Here is a 27,353-nt window from a genome sequence, read left to right on the forward strand (position 1 = left end):
GGCATCTAGAGTGTCTCCAGCAACATTATGCGTCTGTGTGTGTGTGTGTGTGTGTGTGTGTGTGTGTGTGTGTGTGTGTGTTTGTCTAACCATTAAAGCTCCTCCAGTGTAAAGGTCTGTGTCCATGTGTAGTGTGATTATAGATCAGCTCTAGCTTCTATATTAATACTGTGAAAGTATCAAAGCCTCAGTCCACAGAGAAATGCACACAGCCTGTATTCAGAAACTGAGCCTTAAAACCAGCCGTCAGGACTTCTGGAACTTTGTGATGTCACAACAAAGCAGTCACCAAGCCCCGCCCACCTGGACCCACCATCCAAACCTTGCAGGATTTGGTTTCTCTGAGTGTTTTTACCTGAAATCTGCTATATTTTTATTTGAGTATTGAAAACATGGGAGCATCGGCAGAATAAACCTCCTCTCTGAGAAATCTAATTACAACTTGCTGTTGCTGCGTCGCCTCTGACTGTGACTGATGTGTTTAATTGTTTTCTGATATCTTTGGTGTGGGTGTGTGTGTCCCTGACCTGATCGGCGAGCGAGGTACTGAGCATGCTCATTAGCTCCCTCTCTGCCGTCAGCCGCCACATCTGCTCCCAACCGATTCGCCGCAGTCTCTCCAGGTAGAGAAGAATGACGCCTGTAAGAAAAGCCCAGTCAGTCACATGACAGTTTTTATCTGATGCTGTGAAAACATTTAAACATCTTCATCTCCTCTTTCTTTTCCTGTTTCCTGTTGAATCTGTCACGTCAGAACCGACGTCAGTCTGGATTCGTTACCTGTGTTGAAGCCTCGTCCCAGTGCGGGCCAGGGTTTGTGGTTTTTCCACAGGTTCCCCAGGTACCAGTCACTCTGGTTCTCCACCAGACCGATCACCTGCTTATCTGCAACCAAAGCAACCAACAGGTGGTCAGTGAAATATGTTGAAAGGTCTTTAAAGGACTCGATGTACAGGTCTGTGCAGCCTCGGTGCAGGAATCCGCTCTCTCTACAGTTCGTAGTCTCACCTGTGAACTTCCTGAAGATGCCCCAGAGCTCGGCGATGTCAGTGGCGAAGGTGATGTCCGTGTCCAGGACGATGACCTTTGTCAGGTCGGAGGGCAGAGCTTTGGTTAGCGTCAGCTTCATCAAGCCGTAAATACCTGAGTAGTGCTTGTTGGGAATCCACGACACCTCGGACTGAAACCACAAACAGGAAGACGGGGGTTTTGTTTTGCAACCATCTTTTCTTTTAAACAGGTAAACTGTCACCGTGGCAACTGATGGATCCACTGTTGTTCATTGTACATGTGCAATGTTCAGTTCGTGGGCTAACACAAAGCTACATTCAGCAGATCTTGGCAAAGACTCAATGTGTGTGTTTTTTTTTTTTTTTTTTTTTTGAAACTGCAAATAATGTCTTTTAATTAATTCTCTTGATTCAGAGTAATTGGATCTGCATAAGTGCATCATCTGCAAATATAATCGGCTTAAAGTCTCGGCTGTTTTTCTCCGGTTTAATGTGAGTTAATGGAAACCGGAGAGAGAGCGAGAGAGAGAGAGAGCGAGAAAGAGAGCGAGAGAGAGAGAGAGAAAGAGAGAGAGAGTGAGAGAGAAAGAAAGAGAGAGCGAGAAAGAGAGTGAGAGAGAGAGCGAGAGAGAGAGAGAGTGAGAGAGAGTGAGAGAGAGAGAGAAAGAAAGAGAGAGAGAGCGAGAGAGAGAGTGAGAGAGTGAGAGAGAGAGCGAGAGAGAGAGTGAGAGAGAGAGAGAGAGCGAGAGAGAGAGAGAGAGAGAGCATGCAGGTCGCAGCATCTGACAGCACAAAGGACTCATTGTTCAGCACAAAGACTGAGAGGGAGGAGAATGTGATGATGTGAAGGATGGAGATGCAGGTTGGAGTTGCACACACACACACGCACGCACGCACACACGCACGCACGCACACACACGCACACACACACACACACACACACACACACACTAACTTATTCATGCTGCTCTTACATTCCCCGTCACTGTGAGAACATTCATCAGCTTCATGTTAAGAGAAATGATTTGGTGTTTTTGTGCTGAAGTGTCACTTGACTTTGGGAGAAACGAGTTTCAGCAGCTCGTCCTCCTCCGTCACCAATTGTCGCCGTCAGGTGAAAACCTTGTAACTGCCCTCATGGTGACTGTCGAGCATTAACTTTAAGGACGTGGGTCTGCGACTCACAGTCGGCCGGATCAAGTCCAGCCAATACCGATGCGGTTGATACGGTACAGATACAAGGTTTCCTTGGAAAACACCAGGAAACAAAACCAACTGCGGTCAGGTAATAACCTTGTATCTCCAAATTGTACTACAATAACAGCTTTGCTTTAATCTGGCAGGGCATGTTTTAAGGACTCAGTGGTCACCTGGAGCGTTTCTAGTTATTCTGTGGTTTTTAAAGTGTAACCTCAGCACACTTGGACAAGACTCTGGTTCCGCACTCCGTGTCTCTGAGGATACGGTGGAATAAATGAATGAATTAGAATTAATAAGATTTTTTTGGCAAAATCCAAAACGGACAGAGAAAGAAGGATTTTTTTTTAAGTCACACAGGATCATAAGCTCCTTCATTGTATACGATAGCATGAATCTTTCTGTTTCTGCATCAGATATCTGAACCACTACAGAGCAGGCTGTTATTACAGTCTATTGTATATGTTCACATTCCCCACAGGATGAATCCTAGTCACTATGGTGACTGCTATAAGCTTCCCTCTAGCACCGCCAACGGGTTGCAATTTTTATGTTGGCCCATAACAACGTATGTCAAAAACTAATGGCTACATTTAAATATTCATGGTCTCCAGAGGAAGAATCCTAATAATTTAGGGGCCTGTCCTCGAGCCATTAGGACAGGCTTAAGAACTGACTACAAACAGCTAATGGGCAGATTGCAAGTTTAATGCTGGTGTTTTCAGTTTATTAGGAACACCTGTAGAATCTATTACAAACCAAGGCTGAAGTCCTTTAATAAACTCTGCTCTTGGACACATTTATTTATTCTATATAACCAGATTAATCCTGCTCTCTTTGGCAGCTGACACAAAATGTCTGTAACTGATTGACTGAGTGATGAAGTTACGCCACTGGGAAAGAGCTCCTTCAAAATGATTTGGTGTCAACAGTTTCTATTGCGTCATCAGGGGGGTTTTGCAGTAGACATATCTGAAACCAGAGCTCAGTCTTTGTCTTTAACTCATGTGTTTGGCAATTTCATGGTTTAATTTCTTGGTTATAAAATCAGGAGTTTAGCAGCAGCTTGGAAGTGACTGCTGGTTTATATGTTGCATTAGTAACTATAATCAAATAAAATAATATACAATATTCTGAAATGGTCCATTCTGCATAAAGAGGACTTTCTTTACTTTAGTAGTATCAAAGTCTCATGCTAATACTTTTGTAGTTTTACTTAAAGCTCCTCCAGTGTAAAGGTCTGTGTCCATGTGTAGTGTGATTATAGATCAGCTCTAGCTTCTATATTAATACTGTGAAAGTATCAAAGCCTCAGTCCACAGAGAAATGCACACAGCCTGTATTCAGAAACTGAGCCTTAAAACCAGCCGTCAGGACTTCTGGAACTTTGTGATGTCACAACAAAGCAGTCACCAAGCCCCGCCCACCTGGACCCACCATCCAGCCCTTGCAGGATTTGGTTTCTCTGAATGTTTTTACCTGAAATCTGCTGTATTTTTATTGGATCACTCAGAAAACAGTCAGCCAATCAGAAGAGAGGCTCAGAGCCTCCTCTCTTCTGATTCCACGGTTACTTCACAGGCTGTGTTGCGGTTGTGAAATGTGTTTCTACACTGACATATAATGTTTAGGTGTCAGTTTGACACAACTTACTTTAATGTTGTCAGTTTAAAAACGAGGCTAAACTGAAGCTTGACCCTCGACCACATCCTGAAGTAAGAGCCAGTTAACACTGCTGCAGCTCTAACAATCCTCTGATCTGTTAATGTGACACGATCTGACACACAGACTCGAGCTGTGACCTCCTCTTTCAGAATTAGCGATGTGTCTGTGCGGTGACGTCTCTGTATTGATGTCTCTCGCTCTTTGATGCCGCTCTGAGGCGAATCTCTTCCATTAAAGGAGATTTATAAATACATTTAACTCAACTCCTCTCTGTATCCTCTAGACTCGCTGCTGCTGCCCTGGACGGCACAGATTCTCCTTTGATATGGTAAATGTAGGATCTGACTTTGACTCACCTTGTCCTAACAGAGAGCAGCGAACAGGGATACGTGCATGTGTCTGGATGAGGGCTGACATGGTGTGTTTGACACGAGGTGTGTGTGTGTGTGTGTGTGTGTGAGCTCTTACCTTGAGTTCATCTGCATCATAGAAGCTGACTTGCACAGACGGCACCATCCAGGACTGGAACAGAGAACTCAGGATACGATTGGCTACTGTGTCTGTGATGAAATGAAAGTGAAGAGGATTCCTCCTGAGAAACGCAAAAAGAGAAAGAGACGTAAGAGGTCAAGAGGTTCACTCCAGGCAGGTTTAACCGTCTTGACCAGCACCACCTCTGTCCGTGAAGCTAACGCCACCTTAAAGGGGACTTGTGGTTTCATGTCAGGAGCGGGTGGTGGTGATTGTCGCTTGACAAGAGCTTCGGCTATCGTCTATCAGGCTAGCTGGTTAGCATGCTAACTTCAGTGGAAACAAAGACGTGATAGAGAAAAGAGTTACTGGTGTTTGTTTCCACCTCTGGAGACAGATGTTGGTGAGTTAAGGAATGACATTTGATGCTGAACTCACAACGTTTGTTTTAAAAACTGTTAAATAAACAGCTGTTAATGCTAACATTAGCTATGTAGCAATAGCAAAACTTACAAATAGCTCCTTTAACAGACTCCAATCCATTCACGAAGCAGTTGAAAACATTTTTATTCAGACAGGTTTTTAGTCTGAATATCTCCTCCATTTTATTTCATTGCTTTTCATTTTCCTATTTCTTGATTTTGAACTTTTGCACTTTTTATCATGTAAAACACTTTTTTTTATCTGTGAAAGGTGCTATATAAAGAAACTTTACTCACTTACTTACTGTTTGTAGGAAATAAGACTAATATAGATTAATAGAATAACAGCAGGACTACACTTTATAAAGGACCCACTTAAAATTTTCCTCAATGATGACGTCATACATGGATGATCAGAGTCTGGACGAGGACGGAGAAAGTTTTCAGATGATAAAACTCATGACTTTGATCTTTATTGTGAGACCTTTATGTAAACAGGCCCAAGGCTGCAACATTTATCTCAGAAACCGACACACACACACACACACACACACACACACACACACACACACACACAGACCACCATGAAGCCACAGACCCAGACTCACAGAGATCTTCAGGAGCAGCCACTCAGACTTCCATTTGCAATTTAATTGGAAACATAACTACAGAAATAAACATTTAAAAGACACAGAAAACTGTGCATCCAATTCATTTTCAAACCAGCAGCACATCAGACGGAGCGAGGTCAGACATCAGCGAACACAACTCAGTGGATGTTTACATCTTTGAAAGCCTTTGTGAGAGCCAGACGTGAGCGGAGCTGATTGAGGTCAACAGAAATCCAGAAAAAACAACAACAAAACCCTGAAATCTGCTCAACATGTAAATCCACTGAGTCACGAGCACTAAAAATACAACATCAGTCATGAACAGGGCTGATGTGTCCTCAGTCTTACACACTAAACCACACTGTTAAAACAATAACGTGTGCGGTAAATCAGAATAACACTGAGATTCAACTGTAATGGTGCCGAAGAGAAAGATGCTGAAACACTTTCTGCTCAAAACAGAGAAACTGTTGATATATTTTATATCTTTATTCCATTTTAAAATTTTTAAATGGAGAGTTCAGGGTTTTTCTTGAATTCAGGTGGTACATTAAAGGTCATCTTTTCATTTTCACATCTTTCTACTTTAATGTTCCTAACAGTCTGCTTCAAGGATTCAAGGGTTTTTAAAGCCTGTACAAAATCCGGGTTACAGCCATGTCAACTCCTGCTATACAAGAATTTACAAAAGCTCAAGTGGAGTTCAAATAAATGTACAGATTCAGTGAAGGAGAGAGAAGAAGAAGAAGAGGTGAAGGTGTGACTCACCTGTGGAAGAGGACGGACTTGACCAGCGTGACCACGTCTCTGCTGGCGTTGTGACCGGCACAAACACACGCTACATGGATGAGCTGCAGAGACAGAAGACGGAGAATCAGCGGCTGCGTCGTTTTAGAAAAATACAAAAGTTTCACTCGTTTCACTGCCTCTGTCATTTCACTTTAAACGGCTCCATTTTGGAGATACGAGCAGGTCCCCTCGACAACCACGCATAATCCAGGACATTCACTCCGCTCTCTGATGTGAAATTTCATATTTAGCTTCTCAAATATGTATGATTTCATGTCACTTGCTTTTCAGCAGCAGAAGTCTTTGAAAAAAGTTGGTGTTTAAAGGCTGGAAACGACATCAAAGAGACTTCAGGAACTTACTGCTGCAGCTGCTTTCTTCCATTAGTTTGTATGAAGTGCAGCGACACGGTGAGGTGAGGGCGTATTTACAGATAAACCCTCCTAAGATCTTATTTTTAACACAGTCTCACATTGCTGTATCAGCAGAGCTTCAATCTTAGAGGAGCGTGATACAACAAATTAACTGTGAGCCGTTTAACCAGAGGCTTTAATTACAATAACTGAATAGTTCTGGTCAATAGGCGCCATGAAAAACCACTTCCTGTTTGCACTGTAACCATGGAAACAGACATCAATCACTGGATTACTTCTGATACTGCAGAGAAGGTGAAATTTTACAACGTGACACAGGTGTTTGAGTTGAATGCGTTTCATGTCCCGACCTCACACTTCTGGACGGTGGGCGATCGGGGACACTCCGTGTGGTTGTTGTTCTTCTCCTCCGCCGTGTTGTCCCCGTCCTCCGGTCCGGTGTCCGCCGAGGCTCCCCACTGCTGGTTGCCGTAGTTACCGTCCGGCTGCTGGGCGGCGGTGCCCTGCTGCGACTGGCTGAGCTGCAGCCGGATCTGTCGGTTCTCTTCCTCCACCTCTCGCACCCGCGACTCCAGGACGGCTCGCTCCAGGACCTGGGCCGCCGGGGTGTCGGCCAGACAGGGAGCCAGGAGGAGGGAGCGGCCATCTGGGCGGGGGGGGGCAGGGAGTTTAATAATGTCTGCGGTGTCGTTACAAGACTAATCAAGACTGAACCTGACTAAGTTAGCATTAGCACAACCGCTAACACTGTGTCAGCCACGGAGCTAACAAACAACATAAACAAATAAAAGTTGCTAACTACATTAACCATTCCGCAAAGAAGCTAACTACGCTAACTGTTCTGAAAGAAGCTAACTACGCTAACTGTTCTGAAAGATGCTAACTACGCTAACTGTTCTGAAAGAAGCTAACTACGCTAACTGTTCTGAAAGATGCTAACTACGCTAACTGTTCTGAAAGATGCTAACTACGCTAACTGTTCTAAAAAGAAGCTAACTACGCTAACTGTTCTGAAAGAAGCTAACTACGCTAACTGTTCTGAAAGAAGCTAACTACGCTAACTGTTCTGAAAGAAGCTAACTACGCTAACTGTTCTGAAAGTTGCTAACTACACTAACCATTCTGCAAAGAAGCTAACTACGCTAACTGTTCTGAAAGATGCTTACTACGCTAACCGTTCAAAAGATGGTAACTACATTAACCATTCCGCAAAGAAGCTAACTACGCTAACTACTCTGAAAGATGCTAACTACGCTAACCGTTCAAAAGATGGTAACTACATTAACCATTCTGAAAAGAAGCTAACTGTGCTAACTGTTCTGATCCGTCTGCTAGTCTCTGGTTCTGGTCTCAGACTCCTCCTCAGAGTCTGGGTCTGACTGAGGCTCTCTGACCATCTTGATACTCTCTGCTCTCTCACCTGTCCACCTGGAGCCAGCAGGTGGTGGGCGGGGCTAAAGGCCTATAAGTCAGAGTAGATGAGCTTCAGATCCAGTTTTTCAATGTGTGAAAACCATGTTAGACTAAATATGAATCATAGCAGAGGATGATGATTAAAACATGTCTGGAGGAACTTTAATGACACGATATAACCATTAATCTATGACCACACAGATTATTCCTCTGCAAACTGTAGCTGTCAGATAAATGTAGTGGAATAAAAAGTATAATAGCATTAAAAGATATTTCCACCAAAGGCGACATGAAGAGCTCCAGTTAGATTTCAGGATGTGGAGGTCGTCCTCGTGGCTGCTAACAGGCTCAAATCTCCGTCTGACGAGACGACACAAAGTGTAACCTCAACTCCAGGATTCAAACCTGGAGGTGACATCACAGACGGTTTGCTCCTGTTATTTTTTTTTCTTTGTTTTTTGATTTTATGGTACAAACATGCTGAGGAGTTGTGAGCAACGTATTCTCCAAAGTCTCACACGTGAAAATTGGCTCATCGCACTTCTCCTCTCCCTCCACCTTCATCCCTCCCTCACGCTCTTTTCTGACAGACTGGGGTGTGAACAAATCCCAGAGTGCTTCAGGGTGTGGCGTTTCAGTTGCTAAAATTATTAAAACTTAAAAAGGAGATATAAGATGACAGATATGTTATCAGACCTCAGCAGGAGTGGAGGCGGGAACTCTTCTGCTTTCCTCAGAGGTCATTTGGGGTCAAAGTTCTGGAGGTCCTGGACTCTGAGTCCTGATCAATGTGTATTAAGTGTCAGAGCTCAAATACCAAATGTATGAAAGTGTGAATTCTCTGTTATGACGTTGGGTCTGACTCTGCTGCCTTGCCAAGTATTAGTGACATTTCATATTCCACGGTTTAATATAAAAAAGCAACATTTCTGGTTTCACATTGTTTCATTACAAACCCACAAACTAAACAAGCTGTTGTTCTGTTGTTGTGGTGCTCGGGGCTGTTGTGTGAAACCGCCTGAGTTCATTTCCTGCCACAGTTTCTTCTGATAGTCGCAACCAGCAAAGAGCAAAAGAAAAAAAGCAGTTATTTGTTTGATTGTTCGCTTTTAACCAAAGGCTCTGTTCAGCAGCTTCATGATGGAAATGTTAAAAGCAGAGTGAGGACAAGGAAAAAAGCTGTTTCCTAATTCATATTTTAACACACACACACACACACACACACACAAAGGATATTTCTGATGATATTCTATATTTTATTTTTATTCCCATGATAAAACCAAACCAACACTGAATCTTGTCTTTTTCGCTCCCTATCTCACATTTTTTCCTCCCCCTCTTCTCACTCTCTCTCACTCTCTCTCTCCTCCTCCTCTATCTCACTCTCTGTCGTCCTCTCTCTAACCCAGTAGAGCAGCAGCTGGCCCACAGCTGAAGTGAGGCATGCTGGGAATGTTCACACCCTCATCTGTGGCGAAGTGAAAAGCGAAGGAAGGAAGGATGGAAGCTCCTTTAAAATCTGACTCTTATTTTTTCATAATTTCTTTGCAGCATCTTTTACAGAGCACTATTTAGCATAGCAACGTAGCTTTATAGTATTGTATAGAGAGTGGTGGGAGAAGTATTCAAAGAGTTATATTAGTCTGCATTATACTGTGAGATTGTCTTTACAGGTTTATATTTTTACACCATTTTATTAACTGTTGTGTTGGTTCACTGTCATGCATCATATTTTATATTTGCACTGCATGTTATAATTTGAAAAGAAGCTCAGATAAATGTATAAAGCAGCATGACATTCCAACACGCCAGGTACGAGAAGAATCTTCAGAACTGCACTTCTCTCTGTCCATGTGTAGTGTGATTATAGATCAGCTCTAGCTTCTATATTAATACTGTGAAAGTATCAAAGCCTCAGTCCACAGAGAAATGCACACAGCCTGTATTCAGAAACTGAGCCTTAAAACCAGCCGTCAGGACTTCTGGAACTTTGTGATGTCACAACAAAGCAGTCACCAAGCCCCACCCACCTGGACCCACCATCCAAACCTTGCAGGATTTGGTTTCTCTGAGTGTTTTTACCTGAAATCTGCTTTATTCTTATTTGATCACTCAGAAAACAGTGAGCCAATCAGAAGAGAGGCTCAGAGCCTCCTCTCTTCTGATTGGCTCACCGACCTGTTGTTACTAGAGCTCCAGAGAGAAGCCTGAGGGAATAGATGTGAAACTAGACTGAGATGGTTTTTATATCTTCTTATGGATCAACACTTCAAATAAAACACAGAAGAAGAAAATATGGAGCTTTAAGTATTGTACTGTTATCATGAACCACTGTGTATAGTGTCTATAGTGTTGTATAGTGTAGATAATGTAGTAATTTAGCATTATTTTACATTCTGGATTTTCATGCTCACATTATAAACCATGTAAATCCTTCCTTGGCAGCGCTGCTTTTAATCATGTAATGCAACAAAGCAAATCTGAATTTGAGACGAAGGATGAGATGGAGAGCGAAGGAGAGGAGGAGGAGGAGGAGGAGGAGACTCGACCAGAGGCTACAGATTAAAACCAGAATCTGATCTGCAGTCAGCCGGCAGCAGCAGAGAACGCAGGTTATTTCTGCAGCGATGAGCTGCTGCTGCTCAGAGCACCAACGCTCTCCAAAAGCTACTCCATCACTCTTAACACTCTGAGCTAAAACGGATACGCCGCACTGTGACAACTCATCTGTCATCCATGTTCAAGTGCGTGAGTCAGAGAGTGATCCTCAACAAAGTGGAATCTTCTTTTCCCGGCTCTGCTCGTCGTCCAAGAACCACCGCTTACCTCAAATATATGACGTCTGACCAGGAAATGTGCAGAATGTGTCTTTGTGTGGCATCTTAGCAAAACATGTAGGGCCTGAAGTCACACTGTTCCCAACCACAACAAATCAGTGTGATTATGGGATGTTATACTCAACATTAAAGGGTAAATTCGCACGGAGAGAAAACCGCTAGCACACTGCACAGACTGTGGACTCTGTCATCAGGATCTGGTTTTGGAGAAACCACAACCGAAGGCGTGGACGGGAGTCATTAAATATCTGAGCAGATATTTGAGGATCACGTTCTCCCTCAAATATCTGCTCAGATATTTTATGAGCTGACAGTTGATGTGGCTCTCGGTCAGGTTAGCAAGTTATTTATCACACAGCCGACTGACATATGAGGACAATTATACTTTCCAACGGAACAGACGACAGGTACGGTCCACTCCACCTGTTTTTATGTGCTTTTTCAATATGTGCATTAAAAGCTTGAGCAGAAACAACAGAAATGTGTAATCTGTATCAGTCACTGTAGCTTCATTAAAACACCATGTGGTCACGTATCTATGGATATGTTCACATGATGGAAACACAGACTGGAAATTTCGGAAAACGAATCAGAGTTTTCTGGTTCTGTAACTGGACCCTGTGTTTGAAATCTGCTTCGTTAAGCGACACGTCACTTCACTTTGTACAGCAGCTGCTGTCGACAGTGACAGTGAGTTTCAATCTCAAGTTTTAAAGCTCCTCCAGTGTAAAGGTCTGTGTCCATGTGTAGTGTGATTATAGATCAGCTCTAGCTTCTATATTAATACTGTGAAAGTATCAAAGCCTCAGTCCACAGAGAAATGCACACAGCCTGTATTCAGAAACTGAGCCTTAAAACCAGCCGTCAGGACTTCTGGAACTTTGTGATGTCACAACAAAGCAGTCACCAAGCCCCGCCCACTTGGACCCACCATCCAAACCTTGCAGGATTTGGTTTCTCTGAGTGTTTTTACTTGAAATCAACAGGTCAGTGAGCCAATCAGAAGAGAGGCTCAGAGCCTCGTCTCTTCTGATTGGCTCACCGACCTGTTGTTACTAGAGCTCCAGAGAGAAGCCTGAGAGAGGAGATGTGAAACTACACTGAGATATATCTTCTTATGGATCAACACTTCAAATAAAACACAGAAGAAGTGTGAAATGTCAGTCAACATGACTGAGAATAGGCTTCGGCAATATCCAGAATTAAATATCTCAATACTGTTCAAGCCCAAATATCAGGATATACCATATAACAATGTACAGCAAGGAAAGCAGTGAAACGAGGGTCAGACGTGGCAGCTGGGCAAAACTGCAAAAACAAAAAAATGGAAATTTGAATATCTACAATCCATCTGCTGAGAAAACTCCAGAACAGCCAGTAATGGACCTGGTTCAGGACGCAGAGGTGTTTAATTTCGCCTGGGTCGTCGGCAGAATGAGACGTTTTTATTGTATGAAACTGAGACTAGAAATGAAAGAGTGAAGACTGAAAGCTCAATATCTCGTTTCAGAAGACAAACATCCTGCCTGTAAATTAAGTCTTCACCGCACAGGACCTGGGAAAGGTTCATCCGAAATCAGGTCATTAGAAGTAAAGATTTTGCTAAAAGGTCAGATGGTCACTGAAGTCATCGAGTCTTCCCCAAGGAACATGATTAAAATTGAACATAATTATATATTATCTCAGTTTTAGTTTCAGGTTTCAGTGTCTAATGTGTTGGACGCAGTAAACTGCTCGTTCAGTTCTTTATGAGCTCAGGCTGGTGTGCATGTGACTTCCTGACTGTGTGTGTGTGTGTGTGTGTGTGTGTGTGTGTGTGTGTGTGTGTGTGTTATAAAAGCTCTTCCTGGAAACAGCATCACAGCGTCGTGGCAAAGAAATTCTCTGAACCGACCTCGGCTGTTGTGATCCAAACAAAAGCGCCGACTGCGGCGGCTCGCTGATGCAGCCTCGCCGGCTCTCCGGGATGTCAGAGTGAAAAATTCAACCAAACAGAAAATCGGCTCCATGTGTTTAAAAATTTAACTTAATAGTCGGATCGAAGGGAAATTGAGCTGAGCTGCAGAAAAACGACTGATAATTGATGTTTTCTGTTCTCGTCGGTTGGATTCCTGCGACTCTTATTTGACCCAAACCACAGCTCAAGTCTTTTATTATAAATCAGCTGCAAACCCAATCTCCATGGAAATTACAGAGCGAGGACTCGCACTGAATAATCTGCACATGCTGCGTCTCTCATACTCACTCTCCAGGTTTCCCGCCAGCAGGTAGAGCCAGGTGAGCAGGACGACGGCCGTGAGAGACGCCACCAGCAGCTTCAGGCGTCCGCGGCACAGCAGGTTCATGGTGGGACGACGGCGCTGAGGGGCTCTGAGGGGTCGGGGGTCAGGGGAGAGGAAGGAGGGGAAAGGGGGGAGGGGGGAGGGGGTTCAAGTAGGGCTCAGTCCCTCGTCAGGTCCCTGCAGCATCCTTTCATCTGAGGAGGAGAGAGGAAGAGACGCCAAGTTTAGACTGACGGAGAAATGTTTTTCCATTTTCCATTTCAAATCATCTTCCTAGCGATCCTAGACTGCAGGAGGGGGGGGGGGGCAAAAAGCCCATCGAAGCCCAGAACCTTTCAGTCAGTTTGGTGTGTTAGCATGCTACAGCATTAGCTTATCAGCATTAAACACTACGTAAAGCTGAGGCTGATGGGAATGACATGACACAGAGGACCTGGTTGGAGATTTAGAGAAATCAAACTTCTTTCTGTTAATAACAGGTCAATAAAATAAAAGTCACTCTTGTGAAGAGAAAGCAGCAGCTGAGTTTGTTAGAACAAAGAGGTTTGAAAGCCTCAGGAGTCGTGTCACTGCACAGATGAGATCAGATGATCCTGAATTGTCAGAGTCTAATGAGGCTGAAGAACAAGGACTCAGTAAGTGTCACATTTATATCGTGGAAACATGGAAAACCTGTAAAGGAGAAAATCCTGAACAAGCTGTAACTAAACCCCCCCCCCCGCTGTCAGTGTGTCTCTGTGCTGGTCTCCCTCTTTGTGCTGAGCCTGATTAGAGCTGGAGGTCTGTCTTTGTTTCACAATGCGATTCATTAATCCCACTTTAATTAAACAGAAGCCCGAAAGAAACAAAACCAGAAACCGCCGCCAACAAGAAACAGTGAGTGTGAGTTTAGAGCAAGAAGAAGAAGAAGAAGAAGAAGAAGAAACTTTAAGCTGGATCCAGACATTAAAAACTGAGCTGGAACGTTTCAGTGTCGGAGGATAAAGCAGCTGAGAAGGAACAAAACTGTGACAAATATTCACCATTAATGGTGGATTCAACAAAACTGGAACGTGCTGTCGTCTCTAAACACAACACACTGACAGTCACATGAAACACACCTCGTGTCTCAGTGTTTCCTGCAGTTACCGCCAACAAAGTCACAATACAGACGCTCCATCTTCACGAGTTTACACATTCAAGTGAGACATTTCACATTTGAAAACATGAATTTCATATAAAAAAGTTTGTTCACCCCAAGGTCCATTTAGTAGTTGAAAGCTGGAGTTTTCAACCGTATCACATGACCTTCATCTGCAGACAGAGTTTACCCAGTTGTCATGGAGATGTAAATGTTTACATTATCTGTATTTCTGCACATTTTAAGGACGTCACGTTCACGCTGGCTAAAAACATGAATAGTGAATATTTATCTGCACTGTTGCTGAATATCGTGTAACTCAAGTCCGACCTTTTATTATTATCTATTTATCTGTTTATTCATTATTACATTTTAATCTGTTTAAACTGGTTTGTCCTTTAATTCTATGTTTATTTTCTGGATTGTTTTCCTTTTAAATATTCTACTTTTATTTCTGGTATTACTCACTTCCAAACATCCCCTCTTTTTTTAATTATCTTATCATTTCATCTTTAATGTTTTTTCTTCATTTTTATTCCTTTTATTTCTGGTCTTACTCACTTTAATAAATGTCCTCTGTGTTACTGTTGAGTATTTTTTGGCGGTGAAATCTGGGCTCGACTGTATCAAGATATTACAGTTTGGATATCGAGCCTCTCGTGTACGTGGAAGTGTTTGCTCTCTGCTGACAAACAGACTCCAGGTTTCTGTGCAATCAACTGGAATTAATTAATAGGAAACTGAACTCTGTGTCCACAGAATTTCATTTCTAATTAATACAAGATTATTTGCTTCTTTTCAAGAAACTTCCCGGGAGTTGTTAAGAAACTGTGGACCTGTGAAGTGAAGCCTGATTCATGTTGGTGGTGTTTTGGAGAATGAAAAACACAGGGTCGGACTAAAAGCACTTTGACTGACTGGCCTTGTGTGTGTGTGTGTGTGTGTGTGTGTGTGTGTGTGTGTGTGTGTGTGTGTGTGTGTGTGTGTGAGAGAGACCAGCTGAAGGTGTGTGCGTGTTATCTTTAAGAGCAGTTTGGACACGGTGAAGTGAATGTTACTCTGATGGGAAAAGAAAAAGAAAGAGTCAGCCTTCAGAGTTTAAACAAAACCTCTGCAACAAAACAGAACAAAGACGCAGTAAAGGACAGAGAGAGACTTCAGACTTCGATATCAGAGCTGCTGACTCCGCAGCTTCAGCTCGGTCTGAAGAAACAAATACTTTTGTGACACGTCAGTCATCGGCTGCAGGATAAATGTGAGTGTAGATCTTCTAAATAATGATCCACAGCTCTGTGTTTACACTGAGGACGCGCTCCCGCTCCATATGTCTCTGTCGGGACGAATCTGCCGCCGTGGCTCTTTTCCCTCCTCGGCAGCTGAATCAGCTTCGTGTTGAAAGAGAAAACAGCAGCTACGTCCGACGCCTCTGCAGCACCTTCGAGAAACCGCTCCCAACAACAGGAACAGAAAAAACATCGACCTCAGATCTTCCTCCTTTGGACTTCATCGTCCCCTGCCAGATTCCTGAAGTGACTGTGTGACGTCTGTGTGTGGAGGAAACTACCACTCAGCTCCACCATCAGAACAAACCACCAGTTTAGCATTGTCTACTGAAATAGCACTCCTACAGCGTCAGGTGTACTGGACCTTGGTTGTCGTGGTTACAATACAATAATGAACAGGCGGACTGTTACCGAGAGCGGCGTACTCTCACTACCTCCGTCGCCATGGTGACTATAACAAACGGTCATGGCTTGGCTGGGTTTTGGTTGATATAACGTACATCCTCGACATTAGACGATCTCTGTTGTCGTGGTTACGATACAAACTGCTGGTTTCACATGGGAATCGAACACAGCGCTTTCCTGCGTCGCATTCATCCATCCACCACCACCTCCTCCTGACGTGGACTCTGTCCCTCTTCACACTACGTCACCGACACTTTTCCCTTCGCTCCTGTTGTCATCACTACGACCACTAGATGTCGCCTAGCAACAAAACCTCCAACTATGATGTCACAATAAGCTGCCGTGAGCTGGTCTCCGGTGCTCGGCCTCTCGGCTCGGGTTGTGATTTCCTGTCTTCTCTGTAAGATCTTTCCCTCACACGTCTTTGTTGCATTGGAACAGGTTATTTCCTTTATGATGTGTATTGTCTGTTATGACTGTCAGCACTCAGCTGTCAGTTTATTAGGTACACCCGGATGAAGCTAATGAAGTCTAACCCGACAGTCCTGCGATGGTCCTCCTCCCTCACGGTTATAACGTTCAGTTCACATCGATGGTTTACTGGGGTGTTCATTCACTGTGTGATACTCTACAGTGAAGAGGAGAAAACAAGAGACTGATGACTACTGTTTTCTAGTTAATTACAGCCCCACACAGTTCATTATTAAGAACACTACAATCATCTGCTGTACGTGCGGATCAAAGTGTGCGCTGGAAGCCACCAACGCTCTGCCAGACGCTCAAACTTTCCAAGTGCATCCAGATGATTTATGAGTTAATTAGTGAGGCTGATGTATGCGCTGTACGTCGTTAAGAGCAATGAAAGGTGCTGAGAGGGGACGAAGAGGGAGGAGAGGAGAGATGGAGAGAGCAAACAGAGGGAGGGTGAAGATGAGTGAGAGGAGGAGGAGGCGAGGAGGTGGGAGGCAAAGAAATGGAGATACTTGAAAAGATGGAAAACAGAGGAGACGGTGGGAGAGAAGAGGAGAAACTTAAGGAGGATTCAGGCGAAAGAGAGGAGAGGAAACAGCAGAAGAGAGGAGAAAAGAAAAGAGAGGAGAAGAGTAAGTAAATAAGGTCCAGGTTGAGTTGTGGGATGTGCAGGTTTATTGGCCTTTCAGCCTCTGACGCTCATAAACCCAGCGAGGATATAAAAATGAGGGACAGTGCCACTAAAGAGGAGTTTAATAGGCAGCTTTTGTTGATTCTGCAGGAGCTGCACAAAACGCTTACACTTCTGGGCTCTAATTGTGGCTGTAAAAACAAAAAAGCCCTGGCCGTCGATATGAGGAGGATGTGTTGGGAGGACTGCGGCGGTTTTGCAGCCTCCTCGTGCCGTCTAATCGGAGCTGAGAACAGCACTGGAGGGACGGCCGAGGCTGCGTGGGCGGCGCCGGGGCGGAGGCACAACAAATAACTCGGTGTAATGGCTGTAAATTAAAAGATAACGCCCCGAGCACCGAGAGTGAACACTTACACCCTCTGAAAGAGTTATCCTGTGACTTAGTTACTGACCCCAAACTCATCATTTATTCATCCTGCCTCAGACTCATCGAAGCCGTGGTTTCTGCGGCTCAGTAATCTGTGGAGACGTGGAAACATTTTAGGATGGAGTTCGGAAAAAGCCTGGAGATCATGAGGCTTCATCCTCTGGGAGCCGTCAGCGCCTGCACTAACCCATGCTGCATGTGTGAAGCTTTTCACTGAATCTGTGAAAACGTCGACCCGCTGCTCCGTGATGAAGCGTGCGGTCCTCTCAGCTGGGCCGGGACTGGTCTGCTCACGCCGTCTCAACTAAACATGGAGGAGCAGCGTTCAGCTTTCATGCTCCACACGTCCCAACAAGTTCTACAACTCTCTCCTTTTAAACGGTCAAACTTTTTCTGTTACTTTGCTTTGCCGGTGGCGCTAGAGGAAACGTCAGAGGTTCACCGCCGTCAGTAGGATTCATCCTCTGGGGATCATGAACATCTGTACTAAATGTCAGATCCATCCGTCCAATAGTTAAATGCTAAATGTAAACGAATCAGACGTCCCAACAACAACGAACTCAGTGTGTCGATCAAAGCCACAGCTCCACCAGCTGTTTATCTCCAAGCATTCAAATCTTAATATTTCTAATTCAGTAGTGGATGGAAACACAAATAAATTCAGTTTTCTTTTGGTAATTTTCTGCAGTAAATCTGGAAGGAAGACGAGCTTGTAAACAGGTCGTCTGATGATGAGCTTTCGTAGACATGAAGTGAACAGCAACAGATCACTTCCTTGATTCCTGGGTGGCACCTCATGGAGTTTCTCCTCTCAGTGAATCCTGTCAGTCAGCACTGCAGGGGGGGGGGGGCACAGTATGATACAGTATGATAATGCAATTAAGAGCTGAAAGCAGCAGCTCTGGTCCGGCGGCCGCGTCCCAGTTCAAACTGAAGGGCTTTTTAGCAGCGAGCTAATCACAGAGGGGATAGTCCTGATTAAGGGAATAATCAGCGAGCGCTTCCTGCATTAGGGGACGGAGATAAGAGTGGAGACGGGTAATCAACTCCACTCACTCTGTCTGTTGACCTCACCGACCCACACACACACACACACACACACACACACACACACACACACACACACACACACAGCACTTGCTCATTCTCTTCCATGTCTGCTTGAAGTTCAAAATAAACTTGTGAATTCCTGGGAGAGAAATGTGTGTGTCTGTCAGAATACACACCGTGTTACATCACCATGATGATGCCGTCGTGTGAAATAACAGACATCAGCTGTAAACAGACCGCCTTAACGCACACACACGTACAACACCCCGTGTTTATATACAGTAATCTAATTATCCCTCCCAGCTTCTGATCCTTTAAATCATTAAGTGTTGTGCTGTGTTCGTGCCCGGCAGGAGAGTGTCGTATTAGTGTTTCTGTGTTTTAATGTGTTTGTTCCACGCAGAGTGACAACAGTTCACCTTCCTCTCCTCAGACCCGGCGGGCTTCCTGAGGACGGCGCCGCAGTTCACTGAGAGACAGATTCCTGCCTGTTTCCAGGTCACAGAAGCATCTTTGTAGCTGAAGCTTTTGAATGCTAGCAAAATGATTTGTCCTTTATGTTGTTGAAATGACAAACTCATCGTTACGTTCCAGCTCGGTGGTAGATACTGATTTATCTGATGCAAGGCGCTTCTGTAGACGACAGTAAATCTGGCCCAGACTTGGGCCACGTGCTTGTTTTCTTCTGGCCCACGGCCCGAATCCGGCCCATACACAGCATGACTGTCAGATGCTATTTCCACATCTGGACCAATTCTGGCGCACACACAGAAAATCTTCCAGCTGTCAGCCAATACAGGAGGATAACAGCTGGAATCTGCACCAGATGTGGCAGTTTATGGGCCAGACTCGGGCCGAGGATCCCGGGATATGTTGGACCGGAAGTTTCATTCATCAAATAGCTCTCCATCTATAAACATCTCTGTGCTGTCCTGATGTTTATGGATCCTTCACACTGCTCAGATAGCAGATTAAAACTTCTGTCCCAACATCTGGGCAGATTCCTGCTGTTATCCTCCAGTCTGAAAATCTTGGTCCAGATGTGCAAGTAGCATCCGACAATCATGCTGTGTATGGGCCAGATTCGGGCCGTGGAACCGGGTGTATACTGGGCCAGAGGAAAACAAGCATGGGCTGGATTTATTTCGCTTAGTGCTTCATATTCCACGTTGATATGAGCAGCATGACAACGAAAACACAACAACACTTTGTGGTAGTTCTGGCGAATGAAGTTGTGTTCAGACTGGATTTTTGGTTTGCGAAGCTGATGGCTGGAGATAGCAGAGACGTTATCTGTAACCAGCCAACAACAAGCAACAGGGATCAACTCTGTGTCTTCATTCAGAATCAGACTGATTTCTACATTCCCGAGAAACTCTGGTTGTTTGTCGTCTTTCTTTTCCTGCAGGAAACATTCCTCTTGCCTTCCAACACCGACGAGCCGCCTACAGGAATCAATCTGTGGTTTTGGCGTTTTGCTATCTTGGAAGTTTTCTGTGTTCAGTCAAAATGTGTATTAAATTTCAACACATTCACGCATTCAATTACATTACACATTGAAGTGAATAAAGGCATGGAGTCTCTGCTGCTAATCAGCCCGTGCATGATTGTCATGTAATCAGTAAACCAGCCATTAGCATTGGAGTCATGCCGAGCATTATAACCATCATCTCCCAGAGAACACGCCCCACAACAATCAGGACAATCAACCAGCAGGCGCCGCTGGGTAAATCAGGACTGACTCAGTCCGTCTGACAAAAATCTTCAACAGCCTGAATCCACAAAGTTACGTTTCCCCATCGACTTCAGATCCTCCATGAATCCAGAGCTCAGCTGTGACCCGCCGCTTTAACACCGAGAGCTTTTAAACCTCGTGATCATGAGCGGGCGACATCATGAGCACGGAGGCGGTCGGGACACAGGTATCAGTCTCGTCTGCACGTCTCAGGACTAAGAACTTCCATCCAGACAAACCTGGTCTTTCTCTTCTCTCATCAGTTTGTTGTCGGTGTGAAACCTCAGCGCCAAACACGCCAAAAACTGATTTCACCACCCGGCTGCTCTCCATCCTCTGCCCTCCAGCAGCTTTATTTATCATGTTTCAGCATCTTCCTGCCCCATTTTTCTCCTCCTCGCCCTCGCTTCATGACTCTGCGCTCATCAAAGGCTCCTCGCTGCCCCCCCCCCCGACCAACATCAGAGCTCTGCAGCAGCTTTTCAGGGGGAATCGACCTTTTCCTCAGCCCTGCAGAAAACGCTCTGCACACAAACAGATCACAGTAACAGCTCCTGTATTCTTACACCAATTTAAGAAATGGAAAAACACCACAGCTTCGGCTGCAAAATATCATTATACATTATAATTGGGGGAAATTATGCAAAATCACACAAAACAGCTGATTGGATACGAAGCTTTAAATGAGCAAAAACAAAAACAATCTTCAGTGACTAATTTAGTTCGGTTTTAATTGCAATTGTTTTTAAATTAATAATGTTAAAAAACAAAACTTTGTAAAGCTAAAAACACAATTAGATCATATTGTTGTCAAGTAATATGAGTAAAATAGTGTATCATCACCAAGCACTGGTGCAAATAAGAAGGAACGAGCTAACGAAGAGCAACATCACTGCCAGCACAATTTCAGCTCCGAGTTTTAAAAACAAAATCTGTTTTTCACATCTTAATGTGAAGAATAAAAAAAATTACTTTTGTCACTTGAAATGAGCCAAACATCATAAAGGCTTCAGTGTTTTATTCTGTTTTAAAATAAAAAATAATATTTCAAACCAGTGTTTCAAAGGTTAAGAAAAAAGTGTCGTGATGAGACTCGTCTTCTTATTATTTCAGTTTTGTATATTTATGTTACAAATAGTATTTAATGAAATGAAGACACAGGATATCTGAGGCTCGTTAGTCTTCTGGCAGAGGCAGAAAAACAGCAGCTTATTTTTAGCCACGCTAGCGGCTCCGCTCTGTGTCTGTCCACACTGAGATGTCTCAACAACTGCTGCATGGAGCTCCATGAAAGTTTAGACAGATATTCATGGTCCCCAGATGAAAAAGCTTCAATGATCCTCTGACTTTCATTCTACCGTCAACATGAGGTTCACATTTTAGATTTTAGTGAAATATCTGGAAAACTGTTGGACGGACTGACGTCAAATCAGGTTCCAAGAGAATGAACTGTGGTCACTTTGATCCCCTGGCAGATGCTACAATTAACAGATGTCCCCTGAACGCCTCACATGCAGACTATTGGTAAATGCTCACTACAGCTTATACTTGTCATTGCAAATCGTGCCAATAAGAGGGGCCATTGGGGGCCCCTTTTTACCTTGGGGGACCCCAAGCATTTGCCTGGTCTCTGACGGTGAGTCTCTGTCCTACAGTCAACATTTCCTGTCGTCAAATACTAAACTAAAGACAAGTCCCATCAGCCTCTGCTGTGCTTTGTGTTTACCGCCAATTGGCAAATGTTAGCATGCTAACAGGCTAAGCTAAGATGGGGAACATGGTGAACATTATACCCACTAAGCCTCAGTATATTAGCGTGTTAGCATGTTGACGTTAGCATTTAGCTCAAAGTAGAGCTGCTACCACGGATTTAGAGAAATGGTCTCGTTTCCCTGACGACCGGACCCATTCGCCCTGCAGATTAATCCGACTGCGGTAACAAATATATCTATTCATACAAAGTCAAACAGAACTCGTCTTATCATCGACTCTGACGTCCCTCCCTCTCGGAGCGTTTCCTGTCCTCACTCGTGTTTCCTGTCCTCTCGTCATAAACCGGCCGTGAGCTTCATTCTCCCGTTTCTGATTTTAATTTGATTTCTTCGGGTCACAGAGGCGTGCTCGACTTAATCTGCTGTACTGTCAGCGGGCCGGCCTGCTCTGTGAGGTCGAGTGTATTTCTTTGCGATTTATCAGAGTGCGGTGGGATTAGTGGCTCTGTGACCGGGGATGACCTTTTCATTTCATTTCCCTGCAGCCCCACAGATACAGACAGGAATTCATAATGATACTCACTCTCTCTCTCTCTCTCTCTCTGTGTCTCTTTGTCTCTCGCTCACACATGAACCAGCCACATTTCTCATTTTACACTCACTACAGCTCACAGGTTGTTTGTACCCGGTGCGACTTGTTATCACCATCTTGTTCAGGTTTATCTAACACGTAGTGTGTTCTGTTACATGTGGCCCTAATGGCCATTACAACACTAATTAAACTTCTTATCAGAAATGCAAATTCCATTTTATTTTTTTATCCAATTCTGGGCATCACATATTTCTTTGCTCCGTGGTTTAAATCTGCAACTCTTCCTACATGAACATTATTTCGCTCCGAGCTTGAGATTTCTGGACGTTCAGATTGTTCCTGAAGTGCTTTAAATTTAAACCTTCCTTTGTTGCCTGCAATCCTCTTGTGAAAGCTGCATGTTTGGCCATTAAACAGTAAGTGTTTAAAATAAACTCAGCACATGCATGAGCACTTGACAAGCAGCTCATGCAACAGGAGTGTCGAGGTCTCTCGATAACTGACTCTGAAGGCTCTATTTTAACGATCCAAAGTGCACAGTCTGAGACATGTGGCGCAAATGCATTTAGGGCGTGTCCATGTCACTGTTGCTATTTTAACGGTGGAAAAAGAAGTCGCTGCTCCGGGCACAAGGTTCAACAGGGTGCTACCGAGCTTTTTGGGCGTAACATCCAATAAACCAATCAGAGTGACGTCTCCCACTCCCTTTAAACGCCCGGCGCGCTGCACCTTGGCGTGTTGCCGTTATAATCACATCCAGTCGAGTCCTGACACACACACACAGCCGAGCGACAACTTTCCTGTTATATCATGAGAAGTGAAAACACATTCTCCATTCATTATGAAACTGTGGACACATCTAGTCTCGCTGTGGCGCGCTCTGCTCATGCGCAACAGGCTTGTTGTGCACCAAGAGATATTTCACCGCCTCAAGATAACAATGCACCTGAACACACCTATTTTGAGACCAACACACCTGTGGCCGCTCAATTGGGCACAAGTGCAAGAGAACTGGACGGGAAAATGACACCTGCGCCGCTCTGAAACCAGCAAACAGGTCGGAGGTAGGATACAGGTCTAAAGCATCTTTACTTTCAACTGGAACTACTTTCCACCAGAAAAAAATAGTCCCAATTCACACAGCCCGCAGGTTGGTGGACTATCCAGATGTTACTGCTCAGTTCCATTTCCCTCCGCTGTGTTGAGCCTCACAGACGGGAATCTCAAACCCTCGGCTAACGGAACCAAAACGACGAGTCTGGGTAGAAACCAGCGGAGGTAAAGTTTCACAGCAGGTCTGCTTGTAAAACATCACAACACATATCAAGGAAAAGCTCGGCTCCTACAGCACAGTGAAGGAGGCAGGTGTGAAAGATGCCTTGTTCTTATATCTCAGAGGAAAACAAATAAAAGTCAGAGTCACACGAGAGACGGAGGAAAGAAAGAGGCTTTGATGAATCAACAGACAGAAACCTGACGAGAGGAGAAGCTGAAAGAACAGAGGTGGATTTAATCTGCACTTCAGACGCTCCGCTCAGCTCTGAATGGAGGAAGACTGAGGACATGCTCAATGTAACTTACACACATAAATACAGTATGTGTCTTCTTCTTCTTCTGCACCTTTTACCTGCACTTCCTCTGTTTCCCGGATCAAACCAACAGAGAAACACAAACAGCAGCGACCTTTGCCCTGTCGCCCTACCTGGGTATTTCCTCTCCTGCGCTCGGTGTGATCTAAACATGTGCTTACAAGTCCAAGTACGGAGCGAACCCATGCGTCTTCCTCCTCGCCCTCCTCCTCCTCCTCCTCCTCCTCCTCCTAATCCTCCTCATTCATAGCTCTCCAGCTCCGACAATAAACTCCGCAGCTCTTTTCTCTCTCTCAGCAGACTTTTGTCCCAATTCTTCAACCTCTGTCACAGCTTCGTGCCCTCCTTTCTTTCTCTCTGCCGCTCTCCTCCCACTGCTCCTCCTCCTCCTCCTCCTCCCGGTGCACAAACACTCCATAAATCGCCTCCATCTCCAAGGGAACGGCTCTGATTTCAGCCCCCCCCCCCCCCCAGAAAGGTGGAAAGAGGAGGAATAACAGGGAGAACGGAGCGGTGTCACCTTACATACAGTCAGGAATAAAAGAAGAGGAGCTTTGTGGGTTTTTCCTCTCAGAGCTGTGGAATTCAAAAGTCTTTGAGACTGAAAAGAGGAGCGTGGATTTGGAGTCACAGAGGCTGTAAACACATTCTCCACCTGCCGCAGGTCAGGACTGGTTCTGGTCCACGTCGCTCTCAGGAGTGTGCAACAGAAATACTAGGTTAAACTAATTATTCATATCTCATCAACACACAACACAGGTTAAGTGTTAACCCCCCCCCCCCATCCTGAGCAATGTGTGAGCACATGCAGCTCAGACATGTGGACGTTAATCTGGTATAATAAAAGGCCGCTGGTGCTAGCGCTGCTAACGTTAGCCATACGACAGAGGTCGCCTGCAGACGACGTGATCCTGATTAAAGTGGAGGAGTCGAAATTTAAATTTTCATTCAATTAATTGTCGTTAGCAACAGCTGTCGCCTCATTTCCTCAGGTCTGTACTCGCTATTAGAAAGTGTTTGTTTCTGACAGTTATTAGTTTCAGAACTAAAGTCAGATTATGTGACGTTTTTACTAAATCAGACTGAATTTCAACTTTTTTAAACCACCTCCTGTTTGTCTTTACAGCTTCGTCTCAAGGTAACAGTGAGAGCGACACTTTTAAACCAGGACTGAACTCTACTTCTGGTTTCATTTATAACCTCTGCAGGAAACCGGCCCCTGAAGCTGAACTGTGATTTCCTTGCTTCCTGATCCGGCACAGACGCCTTTAAACAAACACACCTGGATCACCTGCAGTCAGTGTGCAGGTATGTGCTCGTAGCTTTTGTGTTTGCCAAATGTGATTTCACTCGGAGTGAATTCATCCTGGCTCGTTCTGTGTTTGTGTGCAGCCTGGAGGCACGAAGGTCTGTATTAACAAATGCGGTGTGAGGGATCGAACGCAGTAATTACACAGCGCAGACTCTCAGTGTTCGGCATTAACGGGGCTGGGAACCAGTTGCAGCAAGCCCGAGCTAATGAAGCTCCGCTGACGGATGCTTCATTAAAGACGGAGATCAGTGGAGTGGATCAGAAGGAGGAGGAGGCTGGGAACTCGCCTGCACCTCCGCAGCTCTTATCTCCACTCTGGAAAACAGCTCACACACTCCACCTGAAGTCGTGGCCTCGGGGGAAAATCTACACCGCACGAAGCAACGTCTGTAATCACCTTCTGTAATGTAAACTGTGAGCGCGGCTCGCGGGCAAGTTCCATCTGGATCCCGCGCTCGTTTCAGGAGGTTACTGCAGGTCATTCTCCGTGACGCACGGCTCGTATGAAAGAGGCAGAGCACGAACACAAATATCTTGTTGCAGTTGTTGTTCGGGAGAACAATGGAGAGGCAGATCCTCAGCTCCGCCAAGTTTTTAAGGTGGAATCTGTCCCATCAGCCTCAGTCACATCACGGCCTTTGATCGCTGTTTCTAAAGAGCGGAAATTTGATATTGAGGCTTTATGTCGATATTCTGAGATAAATATCTGCTGCTGCACGGACAGTAAGACTTCAGCACTTTGTCATTTTAAAGCATGAGTCAGTTTTATTTTTATTATTGTCAGTAAATCCCAGGAGCAAACTGTGCGTTAAAGCCTGATGTATCTGCAGAGCTCCACTCCTTCATTAACATGAGACACACACACACACACACACACACACACACACACCGTCCTGCTGCCACAAATACTCACAGGAGCTAGAGATTAATCCGCTGCCGAAAATAGTCCTCAACAAAGTCTCAGTTTCCTCCTGTTTGTTTGGTAAAAACGAGAGTGAGAAGCTGCTTAGATATTTTTTTAAAGATTTACGTCTTCAGTAGGAACCAATGAGCTCGGAGACACAGGGAGGGAAGTCAGGAAGTGTTGAGAGACGGACTCTCGGGATCTGTTGACAATAACAAAAATATATTGAACTGCATTTTACTTTTATCTCGTTTGTAGACTGTAAATAAAGATGGACGAAGCCTCTGTTGGACACTTTAACATGGGAGTCTACGGGGACTGACTCACTGCTGCAGCCAGACCCTAGTGGTGGTTAGAGGAACTGCAGGGGCCGATGCACCAGGTGAGTGGAAGATGCTGCTTTTGGTTCATAAATTAAACATTGTCTCGTGCTTCTAATCACTTCTTCAACACCAACACACTTTCCCCTTCTTTGCTCGACATGCTAATTAAAACTGTGATATAGTCAAATATAAAAATGTAATATTAGTATGTAAACATGTTCACAGCTGTCAGAACAGTCACAGAAAAAGTAAGAAAAACGAAAATAAACCGAACTTTTTCACAAAAGTATGAAGTTTGTAGTTCAGAGCTGGAGCTCACAAAACGACAGACGTGACCCTTTAACAAAGATATAAAAATATTTTTGTTACAACCAACAGCAACAACAACAACATGTCCCATGAGGCTTAGCTTTCAGCAGCTGCAGCTCCCATGAGGCTGCGACAAAGTGTCTCTGTCTCTTCTGTCCTAGAAGAGACGGAGAGAGACGCAGCGCTGTGAACTGTGATTCCTCCTCTGGGATGAAACCAGGTTTTAACAAACAGGTCGGCAGGTCAACGACACTCGGAGAAAACACATCCTTTATTTACTGCCTGCTCTCCTCCGCCTGCCAGAGGATCAGGTGACCGTCCTCCAGACGACAAGACAGCTTAACACCAACACTCCCCTCCTTGTTATGGGGTCAGAGGTCAGGTTTACTGGCCCACAGGAGGGGGGGGGGGGTTACTGC

At 44.6% G+C, this 27,353-nt stretch overlaps 1 protein-coding gene across 6 annotated transcripts in view; it reads right to left on the bottom strand.

Moving 5' to 3' along the window:
• Nucleotides 1–27,353, bottom strand: part of large2 (LARGE xylosyl- and glucuronyltransferase 2) — a 185,072-nt gene that overhangs the window by 7,153 nt on the left and 150,566 nt on the right. For 5 of the 6 annotated variants that reach the window (XM_087170112.1, XM_087170115.1, XM_087170113.1 and 2 more), the window contains 7 exons: nt 13,035–13,265; nt 6,890–7,185; nt 6,145–6,227; nt 4,341–4,464; nt 1,009–1,180; nt 781–885; nt 528–640 (listed from right to left, as the gene is read on the bottom strand). In XM_087170112.1, coding sequence (XP_087026238.1) covers nt 528–640; nt 781–885; nt 1,009–1,180; nt 4,341–4,464; nt 6,145–6,227; nt 6,890–7,185; nt 13,035–13,134 — 993 coding nt within the window. In that variant the 5' untranslated portion in view covers nt 13,135–13,265. Of the gene's footprint in view, nt 1–527; nt 641–780; nt 886–1,008; nt 1,181–4,340; nt 4,465–6,144; nt 6,228–6,889; nt 7,186–13,034; nt 13,266–24,199; nt 24,301–27,353 lie in introns of those variants that run through there. The other variant, XM_023393158.2, reaches the window with a different exon arrangement.

Source organism: Seriola lalandi, unplaced genomic scaffold, assembly GCF_002814215.2.
Source record: "Seriola lalandi dorsalis isolate HSWRI2012SDOR001 ecotype SW California unplaced genomic scaffold, Sedor1 jcf7180002054929, whole genome shotgun sequence".
Classification (NCBI taxonomy): Eukaryota; Metazoa; Chordata; class Actinopteri; order Carangiformes; family Carangidae; genus Seriola; species Seriola lalandi.